Consider the following 19,782-nt stretch of genomic DNA (forward strand, 5'->3'; position numbering starts at 1 on the left):
CCCAGTTTCTCACAAATGTTGTCTAAGGGTTCTGCTTAAACTACATGGCTGTATAGTTTATTCCAGATTCCCACAACGCTTTGCATAAAATAGTGCTTCCTGGCTTCAGTCCTAAATGTATATCCCTTTAATTTCCACTGGTATCCTCAAGTAGGCGATTCACCGTTAAGTTGAAAGAATTCATTTCTGATGTGCTTAATCAATGTCTTTGATGGTTTTAAATTCTTGGATTAGGTCCTCGTGCAGTTTCCTCTGCTTGAGACTAAACAGGTTTAATTTATTCAGACATGTCTATAAATCTTGGATGGCTTTGAATTTCAAGAAGTGGAGAGATCTTCTACTGCTTATTGAAATCAGTGCATTATCTTTTGTAAATATTACATTGTCCTTTATTAATTATGACATTTCAGTTCCATGAGGTTACTCTTTACTTCATTTTTTCTGTCCTATTAAGGAAACCAAATAGCAAGGAATCATATTCTCATATAAAACAACAATGCTCATTTAAGAGTAAATGCACATTGCATGCATGTCTACAGACACCAAACATGTTGGATACAGTGAGTGCTTGACGTTTCAGTCATTTTTAGACCACAGCTTCCACTTAGATTGGGATTTGGTGAACTCTACTTTTTTTTAGTTTTCTTCTGGTATACCCCCCAGAAGGCCTATTAGTAGGGATTTATTTTAATTTAATTTTGCAATTTAATTGTACATTTAGAGATAGCGCTACCCCAATATGTGTCCAGAGCACTTTTTCACTTGTGATTCTAGGATCGTTTTCTGCCTTACTCAGTGTTCATACAGAATGCACATGTATGCTTCCTATTCCTACTAAATTAGCTAATTTTTTTGTAGTTTTGAACTTCTTGAAGCTGAGATTTTATATTTTGTGCACCACTTCCTAATTTGTCTCTTTAGATTTGTGAGCTCTTTGTGTTGTGGATGAAAAAAACATTTCTCATGTGTATTATATCCATTCCATACCTTGGTGAAATAGAAAGTCCAGTCATTTTCCTTAGGAAAATTGTGTATTTAAATAAATGTAATTTTGTTAAGAATGTCACTTTTTCTATGGAATAAAAATAAATTAATTTTAACACTATATTTTTGAGAAATGTACACTTGTTTAAAAATGTATGTGTTTGAATACTAGCTTCAGAATGAAATTCTGTAATTTTCCACACTTTTTGAACATAAACATTATGTCATTTTTGTTCATGTTTTCAGACGGTGCCAGTAATTCTTGAGCTAACTCATATGTGTATGTGGTATAGACAGCATGTTCTGAATAAGTGCCAAATAGCCCTGTAAATCTGCAGAACGGTTTTGAAATCACCTTATTTAAGTTAAGTGTTATGGGGCAACAACAAAAGTTCACATGTGGAAGCAGGAAATGAATTCCAATAATAGTGGAAAAGATTACTTGTTTCAAATGATGGCTTTTTGAGACTGATAGAGTGGAGTACCTTATTTTTAACACAATAGTAAGGCCAAAGGAGACAATCATGAGTAAAAAATCCTACACATATACTCGAAAGAGAAAATCATTAAATTAGAGTTTTCTAAACCAAGAACTGAAGTCTTACAATGTGTGTGACAGTAGGACCAATATGGCTTCATCAGGTGAATGTAAGAAAATAGCATTTTTGATAATGGTAAGCAATCACTGTAGTCCTACTACTGTTGAAGATGCACAGACCACATTAGTCAGTGTCAGAGGGACATGTAATTTTTGTGTTTTTGACCTCTACTTCAGAAGGAACTCCAGTTCTAAAAGGCTCAAACTATAATTATCAGAATTGACCACATCAAGGAATCACAGAAAACTGCACCTTGCAATATGCTGAAAATAAATTCTTATAAAAGCTGAAAAAAAAGCTATGAACGGTACATCCAAGCCCGTAAATTAAAAGAAAGCAGCTTATTTCATTCTGGAGTTGTGTGCTCTTTAGAAAGAAGAGTGCAATGACAACATATTTTGAATAATATTTAGTTTTTCTTTTTATTTAATAAACAAATCCATTAAACAAATAAATGTTTAATGATAATCAAATCCTGCTACTTAAATATTTAAGCTATTGGTTTTCAAATTTAGACCTGGGGCCCCCCTATGGCTTCAGGTTTTTATCAATATCATAGTTAGTGTTTTATTCTTAGTTTTAATTGATCTCATTACAAATACTTTTAAGAAATGTATAAAATATCTTAAGTCTTTGTCAAGGTTTTAAATGCTTATGTTTAATTTTTCAATTTTCATTACAATTTACACTTTTTTTCTACAAAGTTTGTCCTGGAGAACTTTAGTGACTGGAGTGTTTTGCTCCAATCCTATTTCTTAACTGCTTCAACAGCAACAACTGATTTCTAGTTATTGTTTATGCAACATTTTACACTTCATTTTAGTTCTCTCACTTGTTGAGGTTCCATTCATCCATTATTTAATCTTAATCAGCTGAATTTGCTGTTTTTATTTGCTCCTTATCAGCAATATGATGCAAATGACAAAGGCATCAACAGTTCTCCATCGAACTTGCTTTTATTTACACCTGTGCATATTCATCATGAACTATCTGGTTCAATATCATGTTTGGAAGGAAACTGATGAGAGAAAAATGAAGCACTGCCAATTACTGGTTTACTTCATCCTGCAAATGTTTTGGATAATATCCTTGGAACATGCTTTGAAAGGAACAAAATCTATGATATAATAATGATGTTTCATGGCAGAATGAAAATACTAACATGCCATAAAATTAAATAAGGCCAGTTAATTGGCTGGCAAGGATTAGTTTCTAATTTAGAAACTGAATTAGAACAAAAACCTGCAGCAACTTTGGTCCTGCAGGTTTGATTTTGCAGATCACTGTTGTAAAGTTTTCTCCTTTAAATGTATTCAAATGCTGATGATTAGCAATGAACAGTGCAGATACAGATTCGAACAACATTGAATGCTAATAGTGGACCATTTCTTCAGTTAAATAATTATTACAAATGAGCGGCCAAGTGAATATGGCACTAAATAAGCTTTCTTTAGCATTCAGTCATGAAAGCATTTAATACAATCAAAATAAATATATTCCAGAATTTATTAGAATAAGAGAATAAAATTAAGATCAATTAAAATTAAGATTATGCACTGATTAAGAAATTAGTTGGACTGAACACTAACCAATGACTATCTGATTAAGAAATTAATTGGACTGAACTCTAACCAATGACCATTCTAATTTACATTTTTGCATATGCACTGTATAAGTTGCCTGTTTAATAAAGCATGTGTACAAAAATAAGACAATTAAAGTAAGAATTGCCTTATTTGTTTTTTTTAATATAAATATAAAATAAACAAAGGTATTTTCAGTGTATAGCAAGTTCTCAGGTAGTTACTGTATGTAGACAATACACATTTTTAAGTAAGTAATCCTGATGAACTGCTCTTCTTAAGCTTTCCAAACAGACTTCTTCTTCCATAATAGAATAAAGTGGATTTAGGGACAGGCTGAAGTTTTGGATCCTGATACAGTATATACTTCCGATTCTGTGGCTTTCAAAGAAAGAGCATCTAGTAATTGTCTTCACTGTTGTCCTCTCTTAGATGAAAATAATTGTCTATTTTACCATGAACAGGCAGTCACCATATACAGTATGTTTCTAGTAAACCATTCCCAGATATCATTTATCTTTACATTTTAATATACAAAGAGCCTTTAATATCTGAAATTCAAGGCCTAGAGAACATCCAGCATGGGTTCAGAATTTGGAAGGTCATGTTTACTAACGTGCTGGCATTGTATGAGGAAGCAACAAAAGGATATGATCAAAGTGGTGCATACAATATTACAATATTCATCTTGAATTTCAGAAATCATTTGATAAGGTGCCTCATTAGAGTTTGGGCATCAAACTAAAAGAAGTGGGAGTTCAGGGTGATGTTTTTAGATGGGTGCAGAACTGGTTCAAACACAGGAAGCAGATGTTTATGGTGCGAGGAATCTCATCAGAATTGGCCAGTGCTAAGAGTGGTGTTCCTCAGGGGTCAGTGCTAGGGCCGCTGTAATTTTAATATATATAAATTATTTAGAAAGGAATACAAATAACAATCTGATTAAGTTTGTAAATTTTACAAATATAGGTGGATTGGCAGATATTCTAAAATCTGTCGAATCATTACAGAGGGACTTGGACAGGCTTGGGCAGATTTGTGGCAGAGGAAATTTAACGTAAGTAAATGTAAAGTATTACACAAAGTTAAGTAAAAGTGTTTGAATACACAATGGGAGGTCTAAAAAACTGAAAGTACACCTTTTAAGATGGATTTAAGAGTCAAAGTTGACTCGTCACTGACTTACTATCAACTGCCAGACAGTGTTCAGATGCCATCAAGAAAGCTAATAGAATGTTAGGTTGTGTAGAGTACAAGTCCAAGGAGGTTATGCTCAACCTTTATAATGCACTGGTGAGGCCTCATCTGGAGTACTGTGTGCAGTTTTAGTCTCCAGGGTACAAAAAGGACATAGCAGCGCTAGAAAAAGAGAAGAGTGACTAGGCTAATTCCAGGGCTTTATGAAGAAAGATTAAAAGAGCTGAATCTTTTCAGTTTAAGTAAAAGAAGATTAAGAGGAGACATGAAAGTTTTTCTTTACACAGAGAACCATAGACACATGGAATAATTTGCCAAGTTGTGTGGTGGACAGTAGATCTTTAGGGATCTTCAAAATTAGACTTAATGATATTTGGGAAAAATTAAGTAAAATAAACTGGAGAGTTTTGTTGGACTGAATAGCCTGTGCCTGTCTAGATTGTTCTAATATTGTAATGTTCTAATTTGAAACTTTCGTTTTAAATCAATAATATGTGAACTTAGTTGAACTTAGTTTTGACAAGTTTGACTTGCTTGTATGGAATGTTACTTGCTTTTAATAAGTTCAATAAAATCTTTAAAAATAAATAAATCATTAGCTTGTGAAGGTTAATTACACCCTGAAAAACCAAGAAACAATAATTTTTACTTTTTTTAACAAAAGCATTGAATTTTCTGATCATCTAGATGCAAAAATTGCCATGCAGTGGCATCTCTACCTCATTGCAGCTAGAGCCTGATATGATTCTTAATGGGGATATGTTCTGCATGGAACTTGTTTGTTCTCCCATTTTTTTTTCTTTCACGTTTCTTTTTTTTCCATTACTATTGGGCTAGTTTCTGAAATTATGCCCAAGATAAAGCAAGCATAGGAAAGTGATGGTTGGAAGGATTTTATAATGTTATTTAAACTTTATGACAGTAGCTATAGTGTAACAAATAGCACAGATCGGCCATTTGCAAATTTCAAGCCGTCTTTATTTCAGCCAGTAAAACCTGGCAAAAAAAAATGCAATAAATATGGCATATTAATCTAGGTACCCAATGCTAAACTATTTATACAGGACAAATGTTTAAAGGCTATTTGCTGTAGTTTATTTATTAAATACTGGACTAAAATCATGCACTCGTCAATGAGATGACACATAGTTTTGAGTTCAGGTGCTATAAATGCTTACCACTATGTTGAATTAATTCCTCAGGGTACAAAACAAAGAAGTCCTTAACTGTGTGATGTATTTGTAAGTAATGGCTGATGAGAGGCAAAACAAAAACAGTAAACTTGGATAAAAAAAATTAGTGACTTTTCTAAATTGTATTTACATTACACTGTAAACATTATATGGATTCAGTAGGTCCTTCTAGTTATTAATATTTTATGTTTTTAGTGCTTTGAAAAAGATGCAAAATTTAAAATTAGCAGCAACTTTAAATGCACACTGTGCAACTTCAGAAACCATCAATAACTTATTATAAATACATCACAAATTCCAAGATTATAAAATGAAGTATAATATAATTCATTATAATAAATAATACACCAAGAATCCTTTTAAGAGCCATTCCTTATGCACTATATATTGTAAAGTGAAACACAGACTTATCTTTAAATTGCTTGAGGGATTGTGTAATTAAGAAGGAGGTAGAGATGTATTACATCTTGCCTTTACTGTTATTTTTACATTTCTTTAGAAGCATTGATTCTTATAACATTACCGCAACAAAATTTTGAATGGTTCTTTTATAACAAGCACCACCATTTTCAGACTACCTTTGCATTGATGCTGCCATATTGCTCACAGTCCCTGTGTCTGATGCCAGTGACGTGGTATATTGAATCATTATTCCCTTCCTATATTAGATGATGGAGAACTGAATTTCATGTTCAGCCATTTGGTTCTTTCTAAAAAAGCAAATAACTTTTGCTAGAGTTAGTGGAAAGTATTTTGACCACAGATTTGGTTTCTGTTTCAGGTCTTGACTTTTTTTTTATTCTCTCTGGTTTCCCTGTCCCCAGCCTGTATTATAATTTCAATTTTTGTTTTCTTCCACTACTTACTGTTTTTTTTTTTTTTTTGTTTTGCTGGTGTTAAAGTCTTGAAAACATAAAAACACAAGTATTCGAAAGTAAACTACAGAGAACGGCCAAGCTGGAAGCCACCCAAAGTGCTCTGCCTATGAATTCAAACTGTGGCTCAGAGATATAGGGATGACAGGAGATGCCAGTGAGGTTACAATTAGGACGTGAGTTGGGGCATGAGCTCAGCTGAGTGAAGGAACAGAGGCCTGGCTTGTAACAGAAAGACTATTAGAGAACTGTTTTAAAAAGACACAGAGAGGGAGCAAATGTTTTAAACCAATGTCTATTCCATCTTTATGTGTAATTAATTATTAAATCATTTATTTTTGTGTATTCTTATATCCTAGGCATTTTTATGAATACAGAGATCACTTTGAGAAAACACCTTCCTGTTCACACTCTGTGTAACTGGACTGTTATTAAGTGAGATAAATCAAACTTTTACTAACATCAAAATGAAGTCAGACCTTACTTACAGATAAGATAAACCATGTCAATGAAAACTATAAATAATTCTAGACACTTCATCCAAAACAAGTATCTGACATGAATCAGATTTACATTGTCATTTTAAAGAACACATGTAATATCAGACTGCACATTACACAAAATTTAGCAAAACATTCTTTGGATCTTATCATGCTTCATTTGGCACGTTAGAACAATTTCCTGTATACAACTCTGTTTGGCACAAGCATTTTAAATCATTCAAGTCTGGGAACAGGCTGGACAAGATCTCAGACCTTCAAGTTTATCTGCTGCTTTTAATGTGTTATGCCCGTGATACACAAAGACGTGTCATCTTCTGAATGGTACTGTGGCAAATGTATTAACTGGCAGCTGTGAAAAACTTCTAAATTCTATTTGTTAATACCATGCCATGATGATATGCTAAGTATATATTCAGTAATACCCATGAGTTCTTATGAGTTCTTAGCTTTTTAAAAAGGTTGATATTTCAGAACATAATTGACAGATTTCTCTACAGCATATACTGTTGTTAGCATTTTAACCAAAATGATACCTTTTGTGATTCTTGCCACAAAGAAGCACAAAGAGGAAAAATGTTCTCGGGGGGAAAAAAAGGTCAGACCTGTCATATTAACAGGTCTGGTTCCACTGGGTAGGCTTCACCCTTGGCTGTCTAGACCCAAATTCAGATGGCAGGCCTCCTGTCTTCACTGGCCAAAAAAAAAAAAAACAAAGATTCTTTGAAATTAAGGATTTACTTAATCAGAAAAAACAACCAGAAGTAAGACAGGTAAAAAAGCAAAAATAGGTTTTACCTTAAACGCATAGCCTACAGAAAACAAATCCAAAGAATCATAATCCAAAAGAGTGGTACCTTATAAACAAAACAGAGGGTGAAAGCCAGTATATCCAAACACAAAAGATAAAATCACAAAAACAGGAATCCAGACAAATAAATGCAATGCCAGTGCTGCTAAGTACTAGCTAGAGCAGTACCCTCACTCCATAATTAGCTCCATATAAGGTGACAAGGCAGGTAAACAAAACTAAAATACAGAAACTTAACATTATGCAAAATTGAAAAATAATTAATAAAACAACATAACAATGTCCATTTTCCTCACCCGCTCATCCAGGTCAGGGTCATGGGGAAGCTGATGTCTAGCCCAGTATGCATAGGGAACAAGGCCGAAAGAATCCCTGAACAGGGTGCCAGTATAAAACAACATCACACATGCAGTAAATGTTGCCATTACATAATATATAATATTTATGAGGCTTTGAATTGTTTCTGAAGCATGAGGTGAGGGGTAAATCTATATATATATTGTACCAGCAACGGCAGACTGCACGATAACGTGCAGTGAATACACTTGACGTGAGCATTCCTGGTTTTCATCCTCTTTCTCTGTACGTTTATCATTTGTTTGCTCAGAGGTTGTTGCGCTCGCTTCTTCCTGATCAGCTCTTCTTTTCTCCACCCTAGCAGCCCACTTCTTCTCTTCTTTGGTCGGCATCTTTAAACCTTTAAAGGTAAAACTGATTAAGTTATTGTTTGTGTTGCAATTACTTAGTATGTTTTCCTTAATTTTTCATTTAAGCTGGCACTTAGGTCTTCAATCTGCCTCAAGAATGATTTAAGATATGAAGAGGTAGGAGGAGTGACGGACGGCGCCCGTACACGTGCTGCCCTGCTGCCCGCTGCCGAGAGTTGATTCTACAATAAAATTAAATTAAAAGAGGAATAACTTTGGAGGTCAATCATCACCCTGAAAGCAGACAGTAGACATCACATAGTATATGTGTACCAAATTTCAGGTCAATAGGTCAAATGGTTTGAGAGCTATAGGTGATTTAAAATCCTGGACAGACAAATGAACAGCCACGGTAGCGTATTATAGAAGAAGATAAAAGTCAATGTATGTGTGTGTGTACGTGTATTCCAGCATCACTTCCGAACGGCTGGAGCGATTTTCATGAAACTTGGTACACATGTTTCTCATTGGCCGACTAAAAATACTGTAGGGTGAAATCAACCCGAACCAACCCCCTTCTGAGTAGGGTGGGGGGTGATCTTGCGGTCTTGTGAGCATGTCATCATCCAATAGACACTCGAAACAACCACCAGAGGGCGAACTGGAGGTGACTGCCAGCATTCTTTATGTTTGAGCACCACCGCGCCCCTGTTGCTTTTGAAATTAAATAGAATTGGCCAGTTCCAAGCATCAGCTGGATGATAACATACTGTACATACAAGACTGCAAGACAAGCACATTAGTGAGTCTTCATTGTTTGTTAATTTGTTTTTATTTTTAAAGTTGTGCTTTTTTAAATTATATTTTTCTCAAACAATTAAAAAAAAACACTTTATTTTCCTCCCAGGCAATGCTGGGTATTTCAGCTAGTATACTATACAAAAAGTCCCAAGCAGTCAAAAACCTGGAAATCTTACTGCTGAGAAAAAAGAGTGTATCTCTACCTTGTACAATGGAACTTCTTTTTTATTTGCTCTCCAGTACATTGCAATTTGCCTTAGATGAAATGATGATTTTGGGAGTCTTTTTAATTGATCTAAAATATTAACTTTATTAAACAAATCAAAAGTGCAGTTTTACTTTACCTTGATGGATATGTCACTGAGTTAAGCTGATAAATAAAACATGTAAAATTTCTTGAAGTAAAATCAACATCAGAGACAGTATTGGAGATATCTTCTGAAAATAGGCATAAAGTTGTGAAGCACAGTTGGGAAAAAATAAATTATGTATTATATGTCCAGAGTAACAAAAACCCTGCACTGAAGCAAGTAAGAGTCCAAGGAGTGACCTTTATTTAAATTGATTCAGAATAATAGGTGTCTTTAAGAACAAACACAGGAATAATGGTTCATTGGCTAGTTTTGTGTTCAGAGTCTTGAAACATTTGCTCAGTGGCTTGAACAAATTTCAATGCTAATATAAATAAAAGATTTGAAGTATCCTAATATACATACAGTAGATAAATGTTTCCTTTAAATCGATAATAACCTCTTAGTGAAAAAGTATATCTTTGTTTTTAGGTAACATAGCTTTATATTATAATATATATTCAATGTACAATGTATATCCATCCGTCAGTTTTTAGCAAATTTACAGCACTTAATGATGCTTTTCATTAAAGAAAACTCTTTGCTTCCTATGTAGAGAATGTACATTTACACCAGCAGAGCATCACAGCTAAATAAAAATCATAGTCATGGAATATAAACAGTTGATAAACAGTGAAAAATATAAATATTGAAAGTGTCAGATAACAATGTGATGTGAATGCGTCTTACTGTATTGCAGTATTTTGGAATTGTTTTTCGAAAATACATGTTTGGCTTTGGTTTGCATACTTTGGCTTGCATATTCATACTACTGAATGCAGTATACCTTTAACCATTTACAACTGGGATGTAGTCTTTGTAGCAGTATCAATTAATTTTTTTTTATTTTTCTGAATAGGAGTACAATTGCATTTTATGTGGGAAAGGAGAGTTTCAAAACAGGGCTATCCTGATACCAAGAACTCAATAATAAGCTAGTTTGGGATATTGTATCTACAGAATTGTTTTAGCAGAAAAATGAATTAAGTTGTAATGTCATGGATCTCAATATATCTCCTGTGTCAAAAATGAAATAGCTTTAAAATTAAAACCAGGCCCAAAGTATACTTGGCAGCTATTTATACATCATGTAACCATACTGACCAGATAATGCACAGTATCATACAGATGAACAGCCGAATCATATAATATTCTGCACCAAGAACCCTTATTTTAATTAAATTGCCAACAGTTTTACATCTGATTCTTGTCCTGAGGTCCAATTCTTTGAATAAGATTTATCAAAAATGCCAGAGCTTAGACTAGTCTGTACAGCATATGTTTACCACTGGGTATCCTTTGTGTAGATCTTTTATGAAGAGTCTGGTGTTAATAGTAAATTATCTATTATACTCTTTACTTTTGGTACTATTACCCCACTGCTGTAATATTGTCTGGTTTTTATGTATCTTTCAATTCTTTGCTTGTTTTGGTCTTAATGTTCTGTGAAATGTGCAGTCAGCTCAAAATTATGAAGGATGGCCAGAAATCCTGTACAAACAGAGATTTCTTTGACTGATATCTGGACACACACATACATTCAGCCATAGAATTCATATTGTGTTTAAAGTGCAAAGGAGCCACTGATCTTACCACTCATACACTTCTATATAGCTCATCATTTTTTGTTTCCTAGTTAGCATACAAAATAAGAATCAGTCAGGCCCTTGCAATAACAAAAGTGCCCACTGGTCTTACTGTATATGTCTTTCAGTGACAAACAGTACAGAGTACAGAGACTTAAAAGAATTATAAATTGGGATATGTAATATGAATAGGATCTCATTATGTACAAAAGAAGCACTGGCAGAATGAACCAGCAGACACCGTGGCACTCTTAGGAGTATCTGATCATAACTGATTAATGGTATCTGAAAAAAAATGTTAATTTAAAATCTAAAATCCTGAGGTGCTACTTTGCTCTACACTGGTAAAAACCAGTTTCATATAGTTATTTTTTGTCTGACATGTGTGTTAAATTAATTTTTAAGTGGCTCCAGAGTTATTATGGCCTAAAGAATGAACTTCCACTGTTTTATGTTGAGCACACTTAGTCTCTGTTGGTTTGAGATATAAAGATACAGCACCTTCAGCCTCATCTAATAACTGAAATCTTGTAGCAGTTGAATGTATATTTAGAGATGGTGAGTGATGAAAATGCCTCATATACCTCTTGTTTGTTCAAACTTGCAACAAAAAGTAAAATATAATTAATTTGAAAGAATATATAAGAAAATTAAATTGAAAATTAGAAATAAAGACACCAAGACATGTTATTTAATGCTGGTATATGTGAATGTGAAGCAAGATTGAGAGTTAAAATTAGCATCACCCCAACTAAGTAATTTAATGTTACGTTTAGTGAAGCCTCATCATACATTCAGCTCAATGTAAAAACATTTTTTGCCTGTGAGCTTAAACTATATGATGCACAAATGTGTTTAAGGCTTGTATGTGTGTTTAACTTACTTAAGGGTTCAGTTTTAGCAATATTATTGCAGTTGTTACTTAAAGGAATACTCCACCCAAAAATTATATTTTTTATATGTTACTTACCCATGCAGTTTGCAGCTGTAGCTGAGAAACATTTGTAATCTCATGTTTTTGTGGAAAAAACATCTAACAAAGATTCTGATTAAATCGGACCTGATAGTGACAAATGCTGGACAATAGCAAACAATGTAAAAAAACATTCTTGGGAAAAAGAAAACACCTTCTCATGTAACTCATGTCACATAATCCACATGTCTGTTATCCATTCATGCAAAATGCATGTGTTTTTTGCTATAATTTTATTAATACTTACATCCGGAAAACCCAGCGCACAAAATGAACAGGTAAGGCACTCTCCCATTAATACTGTGCTTTTGAACTAAAGACAGGATTCTTATTTATTTTAACAATTAAATTGCAAGGAAAGATTGAAATGTCAAATGAAAAACTACTTAGGAGCTACGTTTTAAAAATGTAGGTGGTGAGTACTTATTTAAGGTCAGTTTAATTCTAAGATATAGCACATTCCAGTATTGATACCTCATTACCATTTCTTGGAATACAAGGTTTAATGCTTCATTTGGGTAGTTGACATTGTAGATCAGGATGCCAACTGGAAAGTCACATAAGGTGTAAACCAAGTATTGATGTGTTTGGCAGATTGACAGAAACTTTGAAACACATGGGACTTTGGGGACAGTGGAAATGGATTCACATTAAAAAGCAGCCATGATATGGAGTTGAAATGTGTCTCGTATGCCACCATAGAGTGCAGATTTGTTGGACATACAGTATGAGTAGTGTTATGAGGGGTAGAAGATTTTAAAACGTTCATAAATGATTTCTAAGTAATCACAATTAGGTAATAAGAATTTGGTGTCTCATTTAAACATATTAAAGAAATGGTAACCATTAAAATATCAAAATAATAGTTTCTATTTTGCACTCAAATTACTGCTGTACTTTCCTAGTAGTTTACCTGTAAAACTTTCTAACGTTTGTTGCTTACACAGGAAAACTTTGTAAAATGTGCTTTGGAATTTTTTACTTATTAAAAGTGATTGATAAATTTGCATAGTTTTGTGAAGGAATAATGCTGCAGAGTTTATAAAAAAGGGCTGGGTTTTGTAAATGTTGTAAACATTTAATGTGAAGGCTTGTATTAAAACACATGGAAATAAATTAGTGTCAGAATGCTTTACTGACATTTTCCTAATACGTGCAAGTGCGAACAGTAAAATACACAAGTGAAGGTCACATGTGAGAGCAGAATCAGCTGACTTTTAATTAGGGATCATGTAAATGTCAAGGAACCTTATCAGCGGACCTTCTGTTTGATTGAAAACACTTACGGCTAATTTGTATGCAACCTAAAACTGTGCTTGCATTTTTTGAAGCTTATCGCAAAAATCCTGTTGTTTAGAAAATGATGTAATGCATCGATTAAGGACATTTGTATTTATTACAAAAACAAACTATTTTCCAAAAGAATTTAATTTTCATTCTTTCTCTATTTGAAAAAGTGGGTTTATTTCCAACTGAAACATAGTAGTAATTGTTTTCCATAACTAATGTTCAGGCTGGTGTGATATAGGGAGAACACCTGTTTCGCATGTATACACACTCACAATCCCAAAACAGCCCAAATTATCAGAAGACTTTTATTTATTAATTTTTAAATATGCAGAGAAGCACCTCACACTGCAGAACACAAAGGAAAAAAGTTGAAAAATGTACAGTAACTCCAAGAACTCCAAGCAATGTTCCTTTTCAAGATAAACCAATGGCTATAATATGAAGTCCGCCTTAGCTGCAGGTACACTAGGTAGGCTAGCACTGTCACTGGTGGCCCTTCATCCTAAACTTCAAACATAGAGTTACCTGTAAGTTGTCTAATGAACACAATGGTCCCATCTGCTCTAATCACGGTCCTCTTGGCTTCACACTTATAGGGGCAGCATGGTCCCTTCTTTACTTTGCTATTTTGTTACTAGCCTTCCATGGCTTCACTTTCTTTCAGGCATGTCCAGAGGCTTTCCTGTTTCATGCAGACACATTTTATACTCCCTGTTTACAGACATGCTGTTTGACTTTCATTGTGCTTCTTTCTCTTGATGAAGTCCATATAAGGAACCATACAGTGTCCTTTTCCACCTTGGACATTTGCAATACATTGCCAGTCAGATACCTATTCTCAAAGGTTTATACTGTATAGTATTTTAAACATGTGCATTGGATGAAAGTAGCAAATAAAGGACCACTGTTCTACTTAACTGTCAATTGTCTATTTAATCCTTTATCAAGAAACATCAGATGGAACCTCATAGTAACCTATCAGAACTGAAGTGAGAGAAAAGAATCATGGGGTTGAATATATGAAAATTTATTTTTTATTAGAAACATTTTCCTTTATTATAGCATTGATTTTTCTTTTTTCAAAATTTGGAGTGGTTTCTTGAAAGACCTCAGTTTATCAAGACTGACCTGAAATATGATAGCTCTCAAAGTTGATATTTAATCAATTAACCGGTTTATGAACACATACTTTATTAATCCACACCATTCTTGAGGACTTGCAATACTTCCATCCCCAACATCTCTTTCTGCTCTTTTTTATTTGCTGTTTTATTATATGATTTAGATTTTTCCAAAGGTAGCACTGATAGAGATATAAACCCTTTTAAGATTAAATAATTGTTTTCTACATATACATACATCTGCATTGTGTTCCCCTCTTTCAATAGTCTATCATTCCATCTTCTTCTTCATAGTTGATGCTCTCCATAGCTTCTGTCTTTTCTTTGGCAAAGTGCTGTCACCAGTATGTACATTTTTGGAACATGATTGTTTCAATAACGGCACATTTATGGTGTTATCTCATACGTTATTAGATATACTGCAGCAAAAAAGACATACCAAACAACACTTTAAGAACTGAAAAACCACAAATGTCAGTGAGTATACAGTGACTTTTCACTTGCTAATAAAAGAAAGTGATTAAATTATACTTTTTAAGTCTTCCATTAATTTTCTAAATCCTGTTTTATCCAGTGTAGGGTCTAAAAGTTTTGAAGCTACTCCTCACAGCATTGGACACAAGACAAGGGTTGTTTTATGATAACGCGGAAGTCTACCTCAGGGCACACTCATACACACAGCTCACATCATGCTTTTTGAAATGCAGATTTTGGATTAAATTCTTGCAAACTCAGGGATAACAGATAAACAACAAGTCAGCACAGCCGGGAATTCAAATGCTGTGCGACAGCAAAGCCGCTTACACTTTAGACTTTTACAGCCATCCTTTTTCTCAACTAGTTTATCTTTCATGATGTTCAGTTCAGATATTGCGTGTCTTAATTTGGCTTATAAGATCGAGATGTACCCTTATTTCCCCTCTACCCCCCCCCCCCCCCCCCCCCCCCCCACCAAATAAACAAATAAGTTGACTGAAGACTGAAAAGTTAAACTTTGTGCATTGTGCAGTGCATTGCGGTTAGCATTTTTCCAATTTGTCCAGTAGGGATTTTTTTGGTTTTCTGCTAATTATTGCCTTGGTAACTACTGGCGATGACAAACATGAAGGAGTTAAAGAACAAGCAAGAATGTGTGGAGTTGGCTGTCTTTTGTAGGTTTGCTATTGTTTTCATGCTTTGTTTTCCAAAATTTGTAAGGTTTGTTGAAGTAATATATAACAAACAGAGAAAATGGGGAAGATATACACAATCTTCACAGCTTGACAGTTGCGAAATTCAAAGCCTGTAAGTGTGAAATGTTATGTATACTGTACACAAACATGTAAAATAACAGAAGTGTGAAATATAAATACAAATAAATGCCACATAGAGAACAAAAGAATAGCTCATTCTCATGACATTGCTTAAAATGAATGTAAAATATAACAAAAAGTTACACAGCATTATAAAAATAAATTGAATATGTAGTGGATGGAAAGCATTTTACTTTCTAGTCTGAGTATTTGACATAATTATTATGTGATTCACAACTTATCAAAATATTACGGGGCATTTCTGATTGGTCAGTTTTAAATAGTACTAGGCAGCACATGACAACATTGCACCAATAAGAACCTGATATTGATCACCACAACACAAGAAGGACTTCACTCACACTTGACACTTTCCAAAGAAAAGGAGCTGAGGTAAAGGGTATGTCCTTCTTGAATGGGGCAAGGAAGGTAATTTTGTCCCATCTAGAGCAAAAAATAGCGGTCTATAATCATCAAGCACAGGGAAAAAGGAAAGTACTGTAGCAGAATTCCCCTATCTAATCAATTAAAAGGCAGCAAAGGAGGAAAAATAAAAAAGAAGTAAACAGTATTTTAAAAGGAAATAACAGTTGGGGTCTGGAGCGGCTCATTAGTATATGTACAGACAGAAAGTGCATCAATTACCTATTGCTGCCCAAATTCTTGAAATTGTTTTTTCTTTTTTTTAAAATTTGCATTCCCAGTATGCTAATTACATGGTATTTGATGCTGATCATTGAAGCTTGAGATTTTTTTGCTGTCACTTGGGCAATGCTCATTTAAAAAGGCTTCCACTTGGAACTGCATTGTGCCCATCTGCTATTTTTATTTTCCAAAATCTGAAGGAACTATGAGCAGCTGAAGAATGTATTTTAAGAACAAAAAAATTATGTTTTTTCTTTTTTTTTTCTTTCTAGAACTCTCTAAAACTGTCGCTGTGCGACCTGCTTCATATGCTGCTATTCTGAGAATAAGGCCAGATAGTTCATTATCAGCATTCGAAAGCTCCAGAAACCGACCTCGCTACCCTAGCTCTATGTCGTTGGCCTCGTCTGAGTGGCACTCCACGCCCAGCCAACATCTTTCTTCAAAACCAATGTATCAGTATGCTGAGGCAGATAGACAAGAAGGTAAGAACTTTTTAAACAAGTTATTTAATGGTCAATCTGTGGAATTGCACTCACGCTTTTTTCATATGTGCAGTTTATTAAAAGGATCTTTTCTGGGTTTTTTTTACACTTAAATATTCACCACTGCAACTCAGTTATTCTTCACAAAACTGATATATAGCAGAAATTAGGTACCATAATGAAGCATGGTGTCCAATGTATAGGCTCAGTGTTGTTCTTTTTGAAAAAGGGTTCTGACCTGCCTTTACTAAAATAAGTGTTTTGCTCAAACAAATTATGATGTAACAGTGTAGCAACTGAAATCTGATTTAAAAAAATAAGAAAAATCAATACAGAAATACAGCACAAAAATTAGCCCATTCAAAGTTTGTGTTTATTCAAAAAGCTCAGTATTCTACAATCGATAATTGCAATAATTACAGTGTACCCTTATAAAAGGAAAATGATTGGTGTGAGCAGTGCATAGCCTTGATTTGAGATCGGGGGGAGTAATATTGCTTTTATTCAGCACAGGTAGTGGCCATGCTGTCATCATTTACCTTCTGCTAAAACTCCAAACTAGCAACAGAAATACCCAATCACATGTTATTTTTAAAAATTGTGTTCAAAAGTTGGTACTGACAATATTCTGTCTCTGAAACATCTTTCTGCCTTCTGTTCCTTTGCATATGTTATAGGTTCGGAATAAATTAAATGCTTCTATTTTTTTAGAGGAATCCAGCATTTTGTTGATCACTGCTAAAAATTTAAGGCATATTGCTGCTAGAGCATACCCAAATTTTAAACTTTAGGAACACCTTGCTATGAGTGCATGGTAGTTAACTTTAACTTAGCCAGCAGACTATAGCTACAGGTATTGTGCTTAAGAAGGTCTGCAAGCTAGAGAACAAAGGCAATGGACAAACAGACTGTAAACAAAAAAAGCATTTAATTCCTTTAAGTACAAAAACATTGCATATACATACGTAGATAAAGATATTTAAACAGTAACAAAACAGGAAAACATGTTTAAATACTTTCTCTGTGTCTCTGTGTTTCAGTGGCCCATGTATTTGGGAAATTACTTCATATTAATTAGTTGTCATATTTTTGGTTGTTGATCAGTTAACATTATTTAACTTTAGGTCAACTGATTTTTATATTGCTTCAATCATTATATTGATTCCATGATTAAATATAGGTGGAGTGGTGGCTCAATCGGAAGGTTGCTGGTTCATATCCCATAAACGCTAGAAATGATTCCACTCTATTGGGCCCTTGAGCAAGGCCCTTAACCTGCAATTGCTTCATCCTGGGGATGATGTTAATCTGCAGCCAGCCCTGCAAGCAGGTCCCCCAACTTACAGGGAAAACTTGGGGGTTGGTGGCAGGACTGGCACTCCAGCCACCATAAATAGCCTCACACTGTTCCAGTGTGGTGCTGAGGTGTCACCTGCTGCTCTCGGGTACCAATCCAGATGGTTTGTCATGTGGTGGTTTGTCATAAGCGCATGCTTCTAACCTCACCTCTCTACGGTTAAAACAAAGGCAACTGTTGTTATAGCATTCAAATAAAAAAAAAATTTTCTAGTACAGTACTAGCAGAATGTTCCTGCTTTCATATCGATCATGAATAAAAATATTTATTTATAGAAATAATAATACATTTGTCATTTTCAGTGGTTGAGATATAATTTAACATGCTAGGCAAGCTCTTAATAAGGGATAACCATGGATCAGAAACCAGAAGTCAAAATGCAATCTAAGAATGACATTCAGAAAGTAACTGCAAGGGATTTTATTCTTTTATTCGTTTTTGAATAATATAAATTACATTACATTGAGTGAATTTCAAATTAGTCAGACATGCTGTACCTTATTCAAATTAAATCTTCTTCCCATATAAGGGGCAAGATGTCATAAAATTTAGTATAGAGTAATCACTCAGAACTATCCAAAAGGTTAGTAGAGGTTCAGCAAGTAACGCACTGAACAAATCCAGAAAGGGTTAATGCAAAACTAAAATCTCAAAATACTATAGGCAAAAAGGTCATACACACAGGAATCCAAAACCAGAATAAAATCCAAGAACAGAGCAAAAACTGAAAAATACTAGACAGAAGTCACAAAATCAGGGAGAGCTCTAAATAATGCTGTTGCAAAGGCAAGAATGCAAATGCTTAAGCAAAGCTACTATGTGAGAATCCCTTTAAATGTCCCCTGCCCCACCGCCACGTAAATGACTTATATAAGAAAGTTTGCCACATAACAAACACAGGTAGTGGGAGAAACCGGCACTAAATGCAAGCATAGGAAATAAATTACAAATTGATTAAAAGTTTGGGGGCTAGGAGCAGCCCATTCCCAACAATGTGTTTGGTTGTGTTCATATTTGAATGACTTCTGTTCAGTCACTAACACATTTCTTTTTTAAATTTAAATTCACCTCTTTTAGACTTCTCTAAAGAGAACAACTTGTGCGATCAAATGTCTCATTATAATCAAATTAAACAATTACTGGCCAGTGCCTCTACAGCTGCTCACCACCCTATTAATTAAATTAACAATGCATTTAAACAATTAGCACATTAGCACAATCAAACGAGTAGTTAATCAAGAATATAGCAGTGTTTGTCTGTGGAGATCTGCAAAAAAGTATCATGCAGTTTTACCCAATGGCTGTAACAGCTTCATCAGTATTCTTCACTTCATTGGTCTACGTAATTTTCGAATCATATTCTAGCCATTTCTATATTTTACAAGTACATGTTTAATTAGATGTACAGAAGAAAACTAATCAAAATGTAGACAGGGCAAAGATTAATAATACACAACAAGGAGGAATTAATATTTCAGGGACTTTAATTATTT

The 19,782-nt window shown here is 34.2% G+C and overlaps 1 protein-coding gene across 4 annotated transcripts in view; it reads left to right on the plus strand.

Annotated features, from left to right (window-relative positions):
* The window catches only part of cntn5 (contactin 5), a 1,396,083-nt gene that overhangs the window by 706,103 nt on the left and 670,198 nt on the right, over nt 1-19,782 (plus strand). For 3 of the 4 annotated variants that reach the window (XM_051926456.1, XM_028800281.2, XM_051926457.1), the window contains exon 4: nt 16,720-16,932. The exons of the other annotated variant lie outside the window; for it this stretch is intronic. In XM_051926456.1, coding sequence (XP_051782416.1) covers nt 16,720-16,932 — 213 coding nt within the window. The remainder of the gene's footprint in view (nt 1-16,719; nt 16,933-19,782) is intronic. 4 annotated transcript variants of the gene reach the window in all.

This window comes from Erpetoichthys calabaricus, chromosome 4, assembly GCF_900747795.2.
Source record: "Erpetoichthys calabaricus chromosome 4, fErpCal1.3, whole genome shotgun sequence".
Lineage (NCBI taxonomy): Eukaryota > Metazoa > Chordata > Cladistia > Polypteriformes > Polypteridae > Erpetoichthys > Erpetoichthys calabaricus.